Here is a 20,889-nt window from a genome sequence, read left to right as displayed (position 1 = left end):
TTAAATTTAAGTAAATTTTTTCAAGGTTTTGCCAATACTGAATACAAATGATTACATATTATTAATACATGTAACAAAAGTGGAATTTTTAAGAAAAAAATGTGGGTTTTTCAAATAAATTTACGTGGTTTTATGCCTCGTCTTATTTCCCTGCGTCCTTTTGGTAACTTTGGTCCTGTCCCATGTGCCTCATGAAGCAAATTATGAAATCTATAATTTTTTTTTTACCAAAAAAGCATCATTCCAGTTATAAAAAAATAAACAGGTAGTATTAAAAAACCCAGTAAAACGCCCAATTGTTAGCGCAAGTCGCAAGACTAACTGGTACCAATTAGTGTTGTTGAAAAAAAAAATAAAAAAAATAAAACTATGCAAATTCAAAAATGTTTTCCTTGTAGAATATGGAACAGATATCAAATTTAACATCCAACATTGGTATGGTGGTTTACTTTAGATTGTCCAACGTTTCAAAGGTTTAAAGTAACAATCTCTAGCGACATTTCTTGAAAAACTTTTGTAGAATGCATTTTAGTTATGCAAAGTTTGTTCATTACAATTGATTTCTAAGAAAAATGCCATCCTAGGTGTAAAATGTTCCATTTAAACGTTAAGTCTTTTGAAGATGATGAACAAATGCCAAGAATGTAAAACTCTGTTTAAAATAGCTTGCCAATACTTTCAAGTTTTTGTAATGTACATGTATGATAGAACGATCTAAACATTTAGAAAAATTAACTTGGTTTTTTTTCCTGAAACATAGGAAAGTGAAATTCAATAATGATTTATGTATGCGTTATTTATGAAAGGAAAGGTTTCAAATTATTTACTCTAAATGATTAATTGATATTTCTCACTCAGACATGATGAATGGGACAATAAATTCTTTGGTATCAGCGACAAAGAGGCCGAGCAGGTTGACCCCCAGCAACATTTTCTACTGGAGTCCGTGCACATGGCATTGGAAGATGCGGGAATTCCAAAAGAGAAAATAGCGGGCTCGAACACTGGGGTTTATATTGGTTTGTATTAAATCTAATAATTACTATGAATTTGTCATCAACATTTTAATAATCAAAAAGGTTCTAACATACTCTAATGGGAATTATATGATGAAAATATGTAGCACAGTTGTTAATTATACATTAATTCATTTTACTATATTTTATAAAAGGCAACTAAATCATTAGAACAAATAACTTAAGTATGAATATCAAAATATGTTGCAAGGCATAGTAAGAGTCAGTTTTTGTGAAAAATTTAATTTAAATTCTTCCATTATTTAGATTAAATTTTAGATGAACGGTATTTACACTCTGAAAAAGGTTTGTTTTGATTGTTTTGACTGTTATTTTCAATGCAACCTCATACATTTTCTCTAAAATCGTTTCGGAACGATTCTGCAATTTGCTGGTACTTTTCTGGTATAATGGGGGGGGGGGGGGGGCATTGTACAATATGCTCTAAACCTCATATAATACCATTTTTAGTATGATATAGGTGAATAGATTAAACTTTTCTCCAAATACGCAACGTTATGCTGCTGTTGATGTACTAAAAGCTTGTTTTCATTATTTATGCTCAACGTATGCCGAAAAAGAAATCCGCATTTTGTCTCATTGTTTTTAAGTCAATTAACGTTTAAAATGGTTTTTTTAAAGTGGGTTGTGACTAATCGCGCGTACACTTGTTAATTGTGACAAAACTGCTTTAATTGTATAGATATTTTTCCACCTTTTATTATACTTTATATTTTTATCAAGATTTGATTGTTTTGTTTGTGAGTTACTGTATACTGAGTTGGAATGTTGAAAAGCTTTTTGAATCTTGGAAAAGAAGAAAATTAACTTTATTTGGTAAATCATGCATAGTTAACACACTTGCTTTATCTAAACTCACATACGTTGCTTCAATAGTTTATTCTCCTGAAAATGACTTTATACAAACAATTCAACGCTTAATCTATAACTTTATTTGGGATAAAACCGAAAGAATTAAACGTAATACCTTAATAGGTAATGTTTTAAAAGGTGGGCTGGCAGTTGTTGATATTGAATGCAAAATAAAGGCATTAAAAGCCTCATGGGTTCCTCGACTTATAAAAAACAAAAACATTCTGTACAAAAGTTTTGATTCTTACTGTAAACAAATAAACATAGATGTGAATTACGCTTTACAATTTTCAGAAAAAAAGATAGAAAATATGCAAAAATTGGGAAAATTACCAATGTTTTATCAACAAGTGTTATGTTCATTCAATGAATGTAAGCCTAAAAACTTAGAAAATGTTTCATCAATTAAAATTGTACAACAACCAATATGGAACAACTGCAATTTTTTGTATAATGGAAATTCCTTATTTTTTAAAAATTCGATTACATGTGGAATTCTATATGTAAACGACTTGTTAAATGATGAAGGAAATCTCAAGTCGCTTTCAGACTTCACAGACTGTATATATAATAAATTAAACTGGATATGTGAATTTAAGATTCTTTCCTCTGTTTTCAAGCCACTATGTAGAAAATTTGATTTTTCAAATTGTAAGTTTACTAATATGCAAAACAATAATTATTTCAATTTTTATTCAGGTTATGAGAATGTATTAGGGCAAAGATGTAGATTCTTCTATGAGAATTTAGTAAATAAGAAGTTTACTAAACCTTGTTATTAGACTGTTTTACAAAAGGAATATTAAATTGATTCTGTTGATTGGAAATATATCTACAAATGTAAATTATTAGATATTTCTGATACAGTGGTAACAACGTTATTGTTGACAAGCAATCGTGTTAAATAGTTCGTGTAACGTGGGTGATCGTTCGTGTAACGTGCGGGATCGTGTGTGTATCAGGAAAATTGATTTGAGTTTTTCACCGTGCGTGATCGTGCGGGTTTTTCGTTTTCTAACTTTTTTACGGAATGCCAGGATTTAATCTGTAAACAACAAGTAGTTTTCGTAAAACAATGTGAATTTAAAACTTTTTTATAGAAGAACATTGACAGTTTATTAATTATTTTTAACATTCATTCTTTCTTTCGTCGTTAAATACATTTAGTAAGTATTTCCATAGCTCATTCGGTCAAATTAGTTTTGCATAATTTTATAATCAGTATATCAAGCATCCATTGAGTCTTGACAAATAATTTTATTCTTATTAGCAAGAGTGACACGTTGAATGAAAGCGGTCAAGCTTTCCCATTCCCCGTTTTAAACTAAACGATTATTCCCAACGTATTTTCTTACAAATAAGAATACGATACTGTAGCTGGCTTGGCCATTTAAATGATTCAAGTCTTTGATACTGGTGAAGAGTTTTATTACTGTTGGTTCTTCAACGTAAGAACTGTACAACATTTATTTGTAAATACACAACAACCATATTTTAATTTCATTCACTAAATAAATCAAAATCATTTCTGGTAGCATAGAAGATGTTATGTAGATCTTATTTCACCGAAACATGTAAACAAACCTGGCGCTTACAACTGTACAAAGGGGAATAACTCTTAGTTACTAATGACACAAAATTCCAAGGGTGCAACAAATAATTCCACCAGTAGCAATTTAGGAAGAAAACGAAAACTATTTGATCAAATACAGTATTGAAATATTGATACAAAATACTATGGGGCCCATCATTATCAAAGTAACGTATCACTACGCATGGGTCAAATGGCGCCATGTATAAATCCACCCTAGCAATACTTGTACATAAATGCTCTAAATACAGAGTAATCGTTATGTTTACATTAAATATATGTATATAAACAAGATCAAGGACGTTAACGTTAAAGTAGGCATAAGTACATATGCATATAATTGTAAAATACCGTGTTCTCCTGACCAAGTCACTAAACGTTACAATTCGTTCATCGTTCTCGTCAAAAACCATGTGCACAGAGATGCTGAGCGGAAGTTACATAATACTCTAAGTTTTACCGGACTCAAAAATAGAAAAATTGCCCATCCGGAATTAATAACATAAAATCATTCACACATGCATTGAACAAATTGTAAATAAAGGTTATTTTAACATTTGAAGTTTTGAAAAAATTGCAACATTTACAGATACTCATTCCTATCTAGTACTTTGTATAAACATTTATGTGAAATATTTATTTAGACCCTTTAAAATTTAGAATATATAGAAATAAATCAATTATGTTCTGTAAATTATGAAAATATTGGATGTGAAAAATCGAAATTCTATGGAACAAGGTAACAAATTTACCTGTATTCCGCATATTAAATCGTACGTAAGGGGATTTGATTACAGGAACAGTCAACTTGTATTAAAAGGGACATGGTCATGATTTTGGGCAAAAATTATTTTTCCGATTTTAGTGTTTACAATGCTTCAGTAAGGCATTTTTAATAGGCAACCAAAATTTGAGTGTCATTTGATGAGTCATAAGCGAGTTACAGAGCTTACAATTCTTCGCTATGTAAACAAAGCGTTTGTTTACATTTTGAATGTTAAAGTGAAAATTTCAGTTTTAGACCTAAAATGAATGTGTTAATCGTTAGGAACTGTTTATTTATGTTTAAAATGAATAATAAGATAGACAAACCAGCTTTAAAAAATATTTTTTACGGGTATAATGAACCTATGTAGACAAAACTGGCACCCAAATTTCATTTGATCATTAGAAATGCATTCCTAAAGCAAAGTTTATGCATTATCTTCATTTCTTGTACACTTAATTTTCGTTAACTTATGATAGAAGTTAGCATTTGTTATGCAGACAAAAATAATTTGTATGGAATCCTATATATTTGTGTATGAATGTGTAAAATTGTTTGTTCGTAAAATATAAAACAGTGCATGACTGAGGTACAATCCGCTTTTCAATAAAACACAAACATAAAGCACTACAAATTAAAGCAACGTTTCCTTAATACGTTTCCTTAAGGTGTAATATCCCTCTGCTATTAATTTTACCATATCTTTTTAAAAAAAAATTCATATTGATAATCATGAAAGTCAATATCAATAGATTTTGATGAAACAAAGTTGAACTGATGAAGCGCTGCTAGTTTTTTCAAAAATTGATAATGTGTCTAATCATGTTATGAGGAAATCTAGACATAGTGAATAGAAAAAGCAAAAGGACTGCGAACGATAGCATTGTCTAGCCGCCTAACTAAAATTAATTTTTGGAAAGTTGTCTAATTAAAGTTAATTTTTATAATAATGTAAACAATTATGTATATTTTCATTAAATATAAATGATTTGGTCAAACAAAGAGAGATAACTTTGTATTTTGGGTGAAAATAGCTCATTTCATAATAGAAAAAACCGGAAAACGGAAATGTTTTTTATAACATCTTTCCCCCCCGTGAAACAAAAATTCCTTTTGAGGGGTTTTAATTATTGTTATTTAGCATATTTTAACCAAAGGGTTTGTTGTTTCACGGGGGGGGGGGGGGGGGGGGGGGGACATGTCTACAGACCAAAATACATTCCAAAAAACGAATTTTGTTCTGTAAATTTTCGATAACTAATTAACTGATATGAATTAAAATGCAATTCTACTTTAATATATATCGTTAATATGTTATTACTAAGTTTTTATGCACATATTGGCCGCTAAATACAATTTTCCTCACTCATAGAGACCGATTTCAATGAAAAATTTTTAGACTCCGCGTTAGCAAAACCTTTGTTTAAAAATAAATAATTTGATTACACATTTTATTTTGATATAAACTGATTAGGATTTGATTATACTTTTTAGTAGAAAACTTGGTTTTTGAATTCCGAAATATTTGGATGTAAAATGTAGGCGGGAAACGGGCGTTAGCGTTCGCAGTTCTTTTACCATCGCAGCGTAAAATTAAAAGTATTAAATGTAAATGAAAACAATATATACTTATATATATTGCCAATTTATATTAGAAAACATAATAATATAATATAGTTCAGAATAGCACTTTGTTGCATAGTTTTGTAACAAAGATTACTTCAATTAGCAAGAGTTATCTTTCTTTATCATAGACTATTGAAGGTTTTACATACATATTTCACATACAGTACTTGAAAAATTGCCACAGTTTCTAATTAATCAGAAATGTTTTCTGTTATTAAATTTAAATAAGGTAATAGTTCATGTGAATCCATATGTTTTAGAAATGCTAAAAATGTAAACCAGTCGTGTAAGCATTTTGTTATAACACTAAAAGGGGATTAAATGAATTATCTTCCAGTAATTGGTATGATCTCAATATAGGGATATACTGCCTTGGATATAATGTAATATTATTATTTTGTTGTCCCATATCTGCTCTCTCAGATAAGAAAACCCATATTAAATTTTAAACACTTGAAATGTTATGTTTCAAACGGTGATAATTAAGTCAAGATTTTGCAATTGTCTTGGTCAAGTTTTTCTAAATTATAATTCATTAACCTTTGTGAACGAGCTATAAATGGGGAGAGAGAGCAAAATTCCATCCAAAATTCTCTGGCCTAAAACATCAAACACGTACTGTTCATGTACTGAACTAGGACATAGAATTTAGTAATATTTCTAAAAAAAATTAATCCAATGGGGGAGGGGAAGATGTATACATGTAGACACTGCCTCATTGAAATTTTGATAAATATAATTCGCTTCTAACATTTTTTTTGTGAAAGTTTTCTTTACTTTTTTACACTTGCCAAAAGTTTGGGTTTGGTTCGTTTGGTTCAAATTTCCTTTTTTTTTAATTGTTGAATATTAATGTCGCCTTCCAACATACTTTGGGGCCCAAGCACTGCTTCCCTTATTGCTACATGCCTTAATAATTGTGAGTTAACAAAAACAAACTTATAGATTATTTTCTACAGAAGTTATCTCTCTTATCAGAGGGATATTCCACCTTAATTCTAATTTTAAGTTTTAATTTTGATTTTGTGTAGAATCGTTCTGTTGCGTGTTTTATCGTTTTTGTTCGTGTATCGTGAAAATTCAGTAAGTTAGTGATCGTCCGTGTATCGTGCGTGGTCGTTCGTGATCGTTCGTGTATCAGAATCGTTCGTGTCGTTTGTCAACGATAACGTTGCTACCACTGTACAAGTTATATTGGTTACACCGATATATATTCCGTGTACGATTTGATATATTCGATATACAGGTAAATATGTCACCTTGTTCTAAGAACTTCGAAAGTTTACATTAAATTTTCATTTCCACTGCTTACAGGTATAATTTACATGTGGTATTGTTAATTTTGATCTAAAGGATTAAGAATTTAGTACATGATAAAATGCTAGACAGGATTTTACATTACTTGTTTGATAATGTTTTGTATACAGTTCGGTGCACTGAGAGAATTTAAACTTTGCAACATAATTCCTTGTTAATATGAATAAGCGCGAAACGATAAACAGATAAACTTTTTAAATTAAACATTAAACCTGATAGGATTAATGCACGACGGGGTAAGATTAACCAACGATGGATACGTATATACGCCCGATACGATAGGATTGATTTACGATACGATATGATATGATTGAAGAAAGTAACGTTGAGGGTACTGTAATCAATGAGGCATATTGGCTAACGGTTCATGGACCGGTTGTATTTATGTTGCGGATTTTTATGTCCGTTTAATTTCTCGTATTTTAGGTGCCATGAATCATGACTGGAACTCTCTTTTACGGTCAGCCAGAGGTGAATCTACAAACACTACAGTGACGGGCACTGACTCAAGTATACTCTCAGCAAGAATCGCTTATTTTTACAATCTGCTGGGTCCTGCAATTACACTTAACACTGCATGCTCATCGTCTATGGTAGCTTTTCACATGGCTGCCCAAGCGCTCAAAAATGGTAGATATTTAAAAGTTGTAAAATTAGACAAGTGGAAATGTCAATAAATTTCAATATAAGTGGAGAAAAAACATGACAATAAAGTAAAAAACCCTTTTCTTTTTTTCATTCAGGAGAAATATCAATGGCTATCGCAGGTGGTGTCAGCTTTATCCTTGATCCGGACGTTTTTGTCAATTTATCATCAGCCAGAATGGCATCGCCCACTGGAAAGTGTCACACCTTCTCACAGAATGCTGATGGATACGCTCGAGGAGAGGGCTGTGGTATTGTCATAATGAAACGGCTCACTGATGTAACTAGTTTTTATTTCACCAGTACCGAAGATTAAAGTGAGCTTTTCTGATCATACGTTGTTTGTATGTCCGTCCGTCATAAGTATTTTCCCTCTCCGTCTTCTCGTTCAACTAAAGCATGTTTAATAATAACAATAGCTAGAAAGTAACTTAAACCCAAAACAACGATTGGGTCTTCCGTTAATTTCGAAAGTAAAGTTAGAATTCCATGTTAGAATCAGAGTTCTTCATCCAATAACAAAAGTAAGAACAACATAAAGACAAAAATAAACGAATAATTTTAAGTACGATTTAACAAAATACGAAAGATTTTAAGTAATAATTTACAATTATCTTTAATATTTCAAAAACAACTTAACAAAACAAATTCCGAATATGTTCGTGAGTGACTTAACAAGTATCGAATTCTTTTGGTCCAAATTAGTTTAACTTTGAACTTTAAACTAAGTTCTTAATCAATAGCGCGGAATGAAAAAAAAATTGAAAAAAGTCAAATTTTAAACCGAAATATATCTGTAATGCATCGTTCAATTTTTAAACGTATTTCAGTTTTAAATTTAGCCGTACAGTTCTTTTTTTGTCTCTATGATTGATAACAAATTATTGCTCAGAGAAGAGTTATCATCAAAGACTTTATAGCTCTCCTGGGCTGCGTTTTACAAATTAACTTACGACAAAGTCGTAAAAAATGTCAGTCTCATAGAATGGTCTTTCATTAAAAAAATTATATAAAACCATTTATTTACAACTATTTTATTTTTCATAATTATATTCTACGGCCATTAGAATAAAACATTGATTAGTTTAGGGATTAATTAGCATTCAGTCATTTGGTCGTAAGTCGTAAGTTCTTTTGTAAAACGCAGCCCTGGCCCCTAAATTAAAGGGCCAGCCCCTTTATTTTGACGTCAAAAAAGAGCATTGTAAATGTAAACTTTTTTTGCTCAACAAGTGTTCAAGAATTGTTGATGGTTTTAGAAATATCTGAACAACTTAGGGGCCGACTCTTATTAGCTCTGTACCTGGGCCATCAACAAAAAGGTTATTGGTTAAAGATTGTTAGGAACTGAGAAACTTTTGCTGTACAGTGCTTTTCAAAATATCTTTCTTTTCTAGATATTATTGATCAAACTTTTGGCCCCTTCGAAACCCCTGAAAATATAACATTTGATTTCAGTATTGTAATGTATAGATAAGCAGCAGTATAATAAACATTTTTGCATCTATACTTAATCACAAATCATAGTTTAGGAAAAAAATATTATGAAATCATTTTAAAGCCCTCATGGTCCCCAATTTGAGAGGCCAGTCCCTAACGATATATAGAATCAAGAATGACTTTACCCAATACATGTATGTTCAAGAACGACTTAACTAATATCTATTTTTTTTGGCACGAGTTCCTTAAACTTTAATCTTAAAACTAGTTTCTTAACCAATAACGCTGAATAATTTTTTTTCGAAATAATCAATTTTGAATCCCTATATCTAACCCTACCCATCATGCTTTCCCCAAGAGAAAACTGTGTTTAGCTACCTTAAGATGATTTGTGTGTGTGTGTGGAGGGGGGGGGGGGGCTTTGATAACGGCATATATTACGAGACATGCTCAAATATTCGCTATCAATAAGCAGTCTTCTTGGACCCTAATTTGAGGGGTCAGCCCCTTTTACTTGATATCAAATTAAATGTCTCGAAAAAAGAACGATGTTTTGTTCAACAAGTGTTCAGGTATTGTTTACCGTTCAAGAGATATCTGAGGATGTTGCTAAAAAATTAGGAGAAAACAGTTTTAAAACAAACACAAGGTAGCTGGATCGCTTTTAAACTCGACACGAGATCGTGTGCCTAGATATAACCAGTGAGAGTGCGGTCGTCGATCCTAACACCGTCGACGAATGGAGAAAAAAACTCCTGCAAATTTTACAAAACTGCAGTTGATAGTGAAACCTTATAAAAAAAACCAATTAAATATTTAATATTTAAAACAATAAATTAAACAATATCGTTAAGGTGTAATATTCCTCTGCTATTAATTTTACCACACACACACACACACACACACACACACACACACACACACACACACACACACACACACACACACATATATATATATATATATATATATATATATATATATATATATATATATATATATATATATATATATATATATATATATATATATATCGTCTGGATTTTCATCAAAGTCAATACCAAGAGTTTCACTTGAAACAAATTAAGTTAAAGTATTGAAGCGCTGCTATATTTCTCAAATATTGCTTGGGTAATCATGATAAGAAGAAAATGTCTAATCATCTTACTAAACATTATGAGAGCTGGTTTTTAGTTCAGAATACAATTTTGTTGTATAAGTTTGTAACAAAAACTGCTTCAATCAGCAAGAGTTATCTTTCTATATAATGAACGATTAAAGGTTTTACATACAGGTTTTACACACGGTACATAATTGAGCACCAAAGTCTCTAATTTTTTAAAAACTGTTTTTAAATTTAGATAAGATAATTGATAATTGTAAATGGATCCATATGTTCTAGAATGTTTAAATGTAAACCATGGCGTTTTGTTATAATACAAAAAGTGGATCAAATGAATACATTCCAGTAATTGGTTTAATTTCAAAATAGGGATATATTACCATGAATAGAATGAAATATTGTTCATTTTTTTCCGTAACTGATCATTCAGTATGGAAAAACCTGATTCAATTTTAAACATTTGAAATACTTTAAGTTTCAACTGTTGATGACTAAGTGGAGAGTTTACAATTGTCTTAGTATGTTTTCTCCCAATTATAATTCATTTACCTCTGTGAACGAGCTAATAGGAGAGAAATAGATCATTTCAATCTAAAGATTCCTAGACCTAAAACATCAAACACGTATTATTCATGTTTTGTACTGTAAATACAATTAAATTCTTATTGAAAAAAAACCCCAATGCATTGGGAAATGGAAGAAGGGGAAGGGGTATAGATTTTACCTAATTAAAATTTGATCAATATGATTTGATGAACTTTTCTAACTTTTATTGCCCCCCCCCCCTTTATTTGGGGTCCAGTTCGTCCCGCACGAATTTCATCTTTTAATATTTGAATCTAAGTAAATTTCGCTTTCTAGCATAAAATTGGGCCCAATATTGCCTCCCTTGTTGCTACATGACTTAATTATTGTGAGTTATTAGAAACAATGTTAGAATATTTTCTACATAAGTTATCTCTCTTATCAAAGGGACATTCTACCTTAAATTAAACAATCACATAAATAAATCAAAGTAATGTATTGAATATCTCTTTTTATTGACGATGGTTTCTGTTAACGTATGATAGTTTGAAGAACTATCCGCTGGCGTATCCTTTTATAGCTAATTCGCTTTACACGAATTACGGCTATGATGAACTTTTTCTGTGGTGTCCTGAAATTCGCTATAAACAAGTTTTGCCTGTATATTATTTAGGTACATTACTGTTATGTAATAATTGTTGTTCTTATATTCGAGAATATTTTAGTAAATTTAAGAACCCATCCTTTTTTTGTGACAGCAATGTTCTTGTAATTGAAACCTTATTTGCTTCACCTTTATTTACAAAATGTTTTCGAGAAAAAAAGAGACGCACAAAGAAAACCAGAAAAAATTAAAAAAAAAAAAAGTTCTTTAAATCTCAACTTTTGGGTCCATTTTTAAAGTTGATAAAAATGTTTAACGGACCTGAACGTTTCAAGAAAATTTCATGAAAAACAACAAAGCCATCACCGAGAAATCTCCTACAAAAAATGTGCAAAAAATAACTAAAGCACATTGCAACGAGTGGTTCTTCCGTTAATGTCGAAAGTAAAGGTAGAAGTTCCTGTTAAAAGCAGAGTTTTTGAACCAATAACAAGAGTAGCCAGAATAAGAATATTTTAAAAATAAAATACCTCTTGATACGAATTAAAAAAATCAACCAAACAAAATATGTGTTTAAGTTCGCATTAGCAAAAAGTTCATTTATTTTTTAGGTGCGAGATCATTTTTGAACTTAATATTATTTAAAAACCCTGAATGCGGAATCAACATTTCCGGAAAAATCAATTTTTCAACGTTTATATTTCTGCAACGAATTTCAAATAATTATGCATTTAACAAAAAATGTTCTACAACACAAGTATACGTGTTATCTTTATACAACAAATTCAAATTCTCGAAAATATTGATTTACTTCCGGCTTTGAGTGGTTGGGACTCATTTTCATTTTCCTGGATTTTGAGTCGAAATGAAAATTATTTGGATTTTTGTGAAAATATCTCTTTTTAATTTCTAGAAATTCAGTTTAAATTTGTCATTCCTACTTAACGTTTCGACAGTAACAGAAGATCCAATCGTTGTTTTTAAAGAACTTCGTTCAAATTCTTATTCATTTTTTCCAACAGATTTTGTAAACGTGTTTTCTCGAAAACTATTGAAACAATTTCAATTTGTTTACTGTAAAATTGGAGGAGATCTTCTGGTTTGATTTATCCTGTTTGATTTTGTACCCCTATTGCATCGGTAAATTTAGACTATTGTTTGCAATAAGTACAGAGAGCCCTCGGAGGATTTGTGTAAATATGTGGAGATCGGTTTATTTTTGATTTGTCATAGAATATTGAAAACTGTTGTCGAACGCCACAGTTATAGTACATTTAATTTAGCTTCTGCTCTATGGCAAATATGTTACCCTTTGAATCGAATTTTGTTTTAAAAACAGACTCAGGTGTAGATCATTTTTTCTATAGATCAGAATAAAGGAGAAACTACGACATCGTCTATTCTGAAACGACCTTACATCCCATTAGTTTTTCAGATAATTTCTAATAGAATACACTCTGTAATTGTTAATGATTTCCCAAAGAGTGACACAAACTTGTCTTTTAAAAAGTATAGTATGTGCAACTATGAATTCATTTTGAATTCACTCTTACTGCTCTGGTAACAGATGATTGACATTTAGATGAGCAATGTGGCCCATGATCCGTTTGTTTTGAGGTACTCATTGGGTTGATATACAGATTAAATAATGATTGTTACATGTATTTATCATTCCAGGCTCTTTGTGACAGGAATAAAATATGGGGCATTCTTTTCACGGGCCTTAATCAGGATGGTCATACAAGTTCTCCTATCACTTCTCCTTCTGGTGAACAGCAGCAAAAATTAATGGAATCTGTGTACATACGAAGTGGAATTTCACCACATTCTGTACAGTACATAGAAGCACATGGCAAGTACTTTCGATTTTCTACAAAAAAAGAGACATGGTGACGCACACACTCATGATTTGACATGATTACCACGATTTCACACATTTTATATATATTATATACAGATGAACTTTTAAAAAAGCATGGTGTTTAAAAGTAAATAAATCTAATTTTTAGGAGAAAAAATTAGAATTAATCATTGAGCTACTGCTTAAATATTTTGTTCATCTCCCGCTTCATTGCCACGCAAACGCATGGAACGCAATACTATGGTGTGGCATATACCATAAGCAAACGACCCTCGCTGAAACATGATCTTTTCAAGAACTAATAATACTTTTTGCACTTTCCCTACTACATACATCGAATTCCATTTTTTTTCTTTGTGCGTCAATCCCACTGTTACTATATTTCGACAGTAATCGCAAACAGGTGACACCTAAATCATTGTTTAAAACAACTCCATCTGATTACACGTGTAATTCTGGATGAGTCTTAACTATTGATAAATGAAGATGTATAGTGCGTGAAACTCCCGTATTACGAAACTTCGTTTGTTTCTTTTTATTTTCGTTGTCATAATCAAAAAGTAAAACGTCTTTTTCTTATTCACCGTGTCAGTGTTATATATATATATATATATATATATATATATATATATATATATATATATATATATATATATATATATATATATATATATATATATATATGTTTCATTTAAATAGGAACTGGGACGTCTGTTGGTGATTTCACAGAGGTGGATGCATTGGGATCTTTCTTTTCAAATCACTCTTTACATGAAATTTATATCGGTTCCGTGAAAGCAAACATTGGACATCTTGAGTCAGGTGCCGGTGTGGCTGCATTGATTAAAGTTCTTTTGATGATGAAAAATGGGTTGTATGTGCCTTCTTTGCATGCAGAACCTCTCAATCCAAAGATTCCCTTTAGCAAGTACATGTTTAAAGTATGTCAGGAAGTACAAGGATGGGAAAAAAATAAAAACGGAAATAGAATAGCTGCTATTAACTGTTTTGGGTTTGGTGGAACAAACGCCCATGCGATTGTTACTGATTACAATGACAAACAACAAAAACATTGCCACAAAATTCAAACATGCTTGAGATCAAAACATTATGTTGTTTTATCGGCTGAAGATATGGTTGTCCTATTCAACATTGCTCGCAATTTAGGGAAAATCATTGGAAACCACACTGCTCTAAAACTGGAAGATCTGTCTAGTACAACTCTTCATTTCAGAAGTCATTACAAATATCGTAAAGTATTTGTTGTTGAGAATATTCAAGAACTTGTTAATGAAAACGTGCTTTTTTCAAAAGAGGAAATGCCCGTCAAATGTGTTGGAAAACAAAAACCAAAAATAGTTTTTGTATATTGTGGTGTTGGTACAACCTGGAAAGGCATGTGCAAAGAGCTCATTAAGCAGGACGAAATATTCAAAAACACCATAAAAGAAATAGACGATCATCTATCGACATTTAGAGACCTTTCTCTTCAAGCCATTTTTGAAAATGAAGAGGATCTTACTGACCCACTAAAAAATCATCTTGCAATTTTTGCTTGCCAAGTAGGTCTGACAGCTATGTGGGGAAATCTTGGAATTGTTCCTGTATGTATTGTGGGTCAGTCTGTAGGAGAGGTTGCAGCAGCTTATGCAAGTAAGACGCTTTCTCTGAGAGATGCAGTTAAAGTTATATATTTCCGTTCAATAAACCTAGCAGAGGAAAAAAACGGGAAGATGATTGTCATTCAGAACTGTAAGGTAGAAGTTATTGAAGAAAAATGCAGTCAGCTTCTGACAGGAAAAGCAAACGTGGCTGTATACCATAGCCCATTATCGTGTGCAGTATCTGGTGATGCGAGTGCTATCGAAGAACTGAAGACCACACTTATTGGTTATCAGGTCAAAGTTATTCCTTTGAACGTTCAATGTGCATATCATAGCCATTTAACTGAGCATGCAAGTGTAAAACTTGAGGAAAATGTAAAAGGACTTTCATGGACTTATCCACCAAAAACCAATGTTATATCTACAGTTTCGGGACAATATGCTGATGAAAGCTTTGGATCTGCGTCCTACTGGGCAGCCAATGTCTTTCAGCCAGTTCAATTTCAAAATGCAATTAAGGAAGCCAAGAAAATACATTCCAATGTTGTGTTTCTTGAAATCGGACCAAATCCAGTTTTAAAAGCCCACTTGCATAACATATTTCCAGATTCATCTGAAGATGCTTTGCCTTCAATGAAAAGAAATTCCGAAATAGAAACGTTTCGGAAAACATTTATCGACATTTTTGGAAAAGGCATTCCTGTTTTATGGGAAAATGTTTGCCCCATTACAGAAAATATTCTTCAATTTCCTCTGTATCAATTCAATAAACGCAAACATCTTTTTATGCCTGAACAAATGAGAAAAAACCTCAGAGGAGAACATCATTTGAGTAACAATATGCTTATATCACCTATATCTGGAAGTTCCAACGAATTTGAAATTTTCATTAGCAAAGAAAACACACCCTTTGTATATGAGCACCTTGTTGATGAACGTGTTGTAATGCCGGGAGCAATCTACGGTGAAATAGGTATGGAAATTGGAAATATTTTAACCCCAAAAAGTGGATGTTCAGACTTCAGTATTTCTTGGTCAATACATAAAGCTTTCTTAGTAAAAGACCACGAACAAAAACTTCTAGTAAAAGCACGACGTGAAAGTGAAACAATGTATACGTATGAAACATTTGCACATGAACACACTTCATCAATTTCATCAGGCAAAATAACTTTTGAAAAATTGCCGGAAAGTCCTAAAATAGAAATTGAAAGGCTCCTTTCTATTCTGAGGTCTGAAATAAAGTCTTCGTTTGTATACACCGCTTTGCAAACCGTTGGGTTTCAGCATGGTCCAATTTATAGAACAATAAAAAAATGTGGAATCCGCGACAAAGAAGTTGTATGCGAAGTATTGCTTTCTGATGATGTCATGAATGAACTTCAAAGAACTTGCATACATCCAGTCGTGATAGACACAATGTTCCAATCTTGTATAGGAATACGACTTCAAAATGTAGATGGAACTAAAACAAAAATTCTGCCTGCTAAAGTGTCGCAATTGCAATTAAGACATAGACTGTCCCAGCATATGATCTGCTATACCAAGCTGGAGTATGAAAATCCATTAAAAGCGTCGTTTAGTATTTTTCTACTTCTACAAAATGGGAGTGTTGCTGCTGAAATAAGGGGATTTCAGGTAGAAAAGGTTGATGCTCCTGACAATATACATTCTTTGTCATACTATGAAGATTGGACTCAAACTGAAATTGCTAAACCAGCGGAACAATCGGATTCCAAAAACGTCATACTTATCTCATGGAATCATCAATTCATTTCGCTTTTGCAAAATGCTTTCAACAAGAAACAAAACACTGTAACAGTGTATTCCATACTGCTTACAGAAAACTTCCAGAAAGAAATATCTGTTTTAAAAAATCAAGCATGCATTCGGAATGCAACTCTGATTTTCATTCCAGGTATTCCGGGCATAGATGATAATACAACTGGAAAACGACTCATTGACTCTGTCAGAAATCAAAGTAATGCTTTTCTCCAACTATTGAAAGTATTCTATGAAGCAAACATGCACATTGTTGTTGTAACCAATGAAACTCAACCTTGTGTTTCCAAAAAAACAAAAGTCATTGGAGCTGAATTATGGGGAATGGTTCGAGCGGTCACACATGAAGGTACAAAATTAGTATTTACACTGTTAGACATTGATTGTTTAAATCAATGTGCTTTACAGAATATCATAAAACTTTCGACATGTAGCGGGCTTTCAAATGTATATGGTCCTCGTGAATTGGCTATTCGACATGATGTTGTTTTTTCCAACAATATACGTCGAATGCCGGAATCCTTTCATACTCGTTTATACAGACGGAGTTTGCAAATGCCACCACAGGCTACATGCTTTAGCATTCGCGAAAATGTGAACAATGCCGACATGGTAATTGGTATCCCTTCTATCGACAAATTTTATCAGGCGAAAATTTGCGTGAAACCAATTCAGGTACTCCCTTGCAATACAGAAACGTTCTTTTCTCCTTCAAACAATTATTTGGCACCTAGTTTGTCAGAAAAAAACATATATGGAAACGAAATAAGAATTTGTGAAATCGATGGAGTTGCAAAGCTCAATAAAACTGATATTGAAGTCATCGCTTGTTGTCATCTGGAACTGAAATCAGAATTGAAAATAGACAAAAAATTTGTGATTCCAAAATCAAGATTTAAGGGATACAAAATAGGGCATATGCATTCTGCCATTATAGCTTTAACCATAGCTGATCATATTGCAACAAAATCAAATGTGTTAATAGCTTTCAGCAAGAAAAACGAAACATTACACCATTTTCTCAATGTATTACTCAAGGAGAAAAAATGTTTCATGGAATATGATCAGCTAAGCTGGAAAAGTCTGCAACATACGAGAGTGACAGATTTGATAATTCTTAATCATGATGGATACATCGATAAAGAAAAACTTTGTCTTCAATATCCTTCCCTCAGAAACTGTGTATTTTTAAAGAACTCTAAGGCACTATCGGGAAATGACGGGTATGATTCTGTTCAGTTTCATTACATCGATGTGGATGATTTATATGAACCATCACATCTTTGTTATATTATTCAAAGATCATTTCGCGTCTTGATGTCCTTACTTAAACCAAAAAAAGCAAAAAATTTGCCTGATCTAGGATGTGCGCTAAATGTACTGGAACTTACAAAACAAATAGAAATACGGACACCAGAAGAATTTCTAATCAGAAAGGATAGTGCATATGTTGTTGTCGGGGGACTTACCGGTTTGGGCTGGTTAATCATAAAATACCTTGCAAAGAGAAATGCAAAACTTGTCATATCTCTCTCACGACGCTCCCTATCAAAAGAAGCAGAACAACGCATTCTGAACATAACAAATTTGCATGGCACTGAAATAATTCACACAGAAGCTGATATTACAAATTTGGACAATTTAACGAAAGCTATTCGCTCAGTGCAGCAGAAAATGCCAAACGTACCAATACGTGGAGTTTTTCAAGGTGCAGCAGTCTTAAATGACAATACTGTTCCTAAAATGACACAAGAAGCCTTCAATTTGCCCCTAGATGTAAAAATTCTAGGTACCTGGAACCTTCATGTGGTTACCAAACATATGGATCTAGATATATTTTTGATGCACTCAAGTGTTGCCTCTGCATTTGGAAACTACTCTCAAACCAACTATGCAGCAGCAAATGCCTTTGAAGACAGTTTTTCCCATTACAGGGCGTCATTAGGTCTTCCTACTCAGACAATTAATTGGGGTGCATTGGCCGTAGGGATGGGATCCAATCCTGATCTGAAAGACATTTTTCATCATAAAGGAATGCATCTCATGTCTGCTGAAAAGATTTGTACTTGTCTTACACAAATGCTTTTGTCCAACCAAACACAAGGAATATTTGTAGATTTTGATATCAAACGATTTTTGACCTCAACTAATTTAAAGTGGCAGCATTCCAAATACGTTGGGTTAGTTCCAGTAGAGGAAGAATTGTCATCTGAAAAGGAGCTCGTTGTAGGGGATAACACTGCTGATGTAGAAAATATGACAACTATTGTAAAAAACATCGCTGCAAAGATTCTCATGATGGAATCTTCGGAGTTAAAAGACACAAACGCATTAGCAGAGTTTGGCGTGGACTCACAAAATGCCATTGAAATCATGAACACATTTTTTGCAATGACAAAGGTTAGAGTACCAATATTGTTGTTACTGTCGGGCGATTTCACAATACAAGATTTGGGAAAATATATAATGGAAAAGCAATGTGGGAGCAATTCCGACAATGTGCAAAATGACAGTCGAAAAAGCTTGGAAATAATGTCTTTTCTTGAGAGGCATTTTGAGTATATGGCACACCAAAGTCAATTCATAGCATTTTCATTTTCAATTTCTCAGGGTGTGAACCAGCCAGATATGTGGAGAAAGATGATGCAATTTGTGATTAGACTTAATTCAACCCTGCGTCGCAGTGCAACATATATAAACAGGGAAAACGAGTCTGCAGAATATACTGATGTTGAAGATTTCATTCTTATATTTGAGCATGCCAAAGTTAAGAGAGCTCGGAACATACAAATATTGGAATTAAGCCACAGTGTATTATCTGTTTTCTACGATGAAAAGGCCGATAAAGGTGTTTTTCATATTATATGCAGTCGAAGCTTTTTTGACGTATTTTGTGGCAGAATTCTTTTGCATGATTTACAAACTATTTCAGAATATGTCACCGCACTTAAACCTGTTCCTGCATGGCTGGACAAACCAAAGATGGATATAGCCTCTTTGTATGAAATGAAATTGCGGGGAGTTGTAGACAAGTGTAAAGAATACTGGAAAAATCGGCTTGGTCTTTGCAAAACTTCGTCAAGCTTGCAAAATCGATTTGGTTCCGTCACGCAGGTAAATACAAGTGAGTATAGGAAACATCGTATCCCTCCAATCGATATAACTGAACTACAAAAAATTGCATTGAAGCAGAACTGGACAATCTGCAACACTGTTGCAAGTCTTTATCAGATTCTTTTAAATATACTCACAAAAGCGGAAAGAATTTCATTGATCATGGAAGTTGATTTACGTTTCCACATACCAGAACTTCAAGAGCAGATATACCCTTGTTCCAACTTCGTTCCAATCATATCAACGGATTTCCACGACCAAAATGCAACTCTGGAAGACATCCTCACTAGAAACAACAAAATCATTGAAAATGACATTTTACACAGTCTTTTGCCTTTTGTGATTATAAAAGAACTAAACGAATTTGACAGTCAAATACATGAAAAACATTCTTTTTTGTTTAATATGTTGAGTGATGAGCACCAATACATTAACTTTGAATCTGTTCACATTGAAAGAAGCAAACAATTTGAAACCATGCTTTATGCCCTTCACAATCAAACAAACAATTCTTTAGAAATGGAGTTTCACTTTTGTCCTGAACGCATTGACTGCAAAGTTGTCTCTGCGGCTGTTGATATTTTGGTGAGCCTAATTGACGACTTTCCAATTGTTTGCAAAAACACCTTTACGCTGACCAAAATACAGAAAATGGTGAATGAATTGGAAAAAAAGATATTACCCGCAGGTAAACAAAACCATCCCGTTTTATCATTCTAATACAAATCTCTAAGAGACAAATGATTGGGTTTTTTTTAAGGAATTTCAGTTCTTTTTTTTCTTCTTCAAGGGAAGTTTTTTCTGGTAAATTACAATGGAAAAAGACAAGTTGTAAATCTGGCAATAGAGGAGGGAAAATCTCCAGCTTTAACATGGGGGAAAGAAGTGGACAGTAAAGCATATTTTTCCGATATAAAGAACGTCAGCTTCGGCAACGCTAATGGTAAATATGAAATATTTTGTGTTTTATCATTTGCAAACTCTTTGTTAATCAATCAGCAA

At 32.5% G+C, this 20,889-nt stretch overlaps 1 protein-coding gene across 1 annotated transcript in view; it reads left to right on the top strand.

Annotated features, from left to right (window-relative positions):
• The window catches only part of LOC105321879 (mycocerosic acid synthase-like polyketide synthase), a 37,249-nt gene that overhangs the window by 13,185 nt on the left and 3,175 nt on the right, over nucleotides 1-20,889 (top strand). The window contains exons 2-7 of the mRNA XM_066070868.1: nucleotides 859-1,019; nucleotides 7,616-7,819; nucleotides 7,933-8,114; nucleotides 13,204-13,378; nucleotides 14,087-20,575; nucleotides 20,678-20,830. Of these exons, the coding sequence (XP_065926940.1) occupies nucleotides 859-1,019; nucleotides 7,616-7,819; nucleotides 7,933-8,114; nucleotides 13,204-13,378; nucleotides 14,087-20,575; nucleotides 20,678-20,830 (7,364 nt within the window). The remainder of the gene's footprint in view (nucleotides 1-858; nucleotides 1,020-7,615; nucleotides 7,820-7,932; nucleotides 8,115-13,203; nucleotides 13,379-14,086; nucleotides 20,576-20,677; nucleotides 20,831-20,889) is intronic.

Source organism: Magallana gigas, chromosome 9, assembly GCF_963853765.1.
Source record: "Magallana gigas chromosome 9, xbMagGiga1.1, whole genome shotgun sequence".
NCBI lineage: Eukaryota > Metazoa > Mollusca > Bivalvia > Ostreida > Ostreidae > Magallana > Magallana gigas.
The sequence above is the reverse complement of the archived record's forward strand: the minus strand, read 5'-3'. Positions and strand labels throughout refer to the sequence as shown.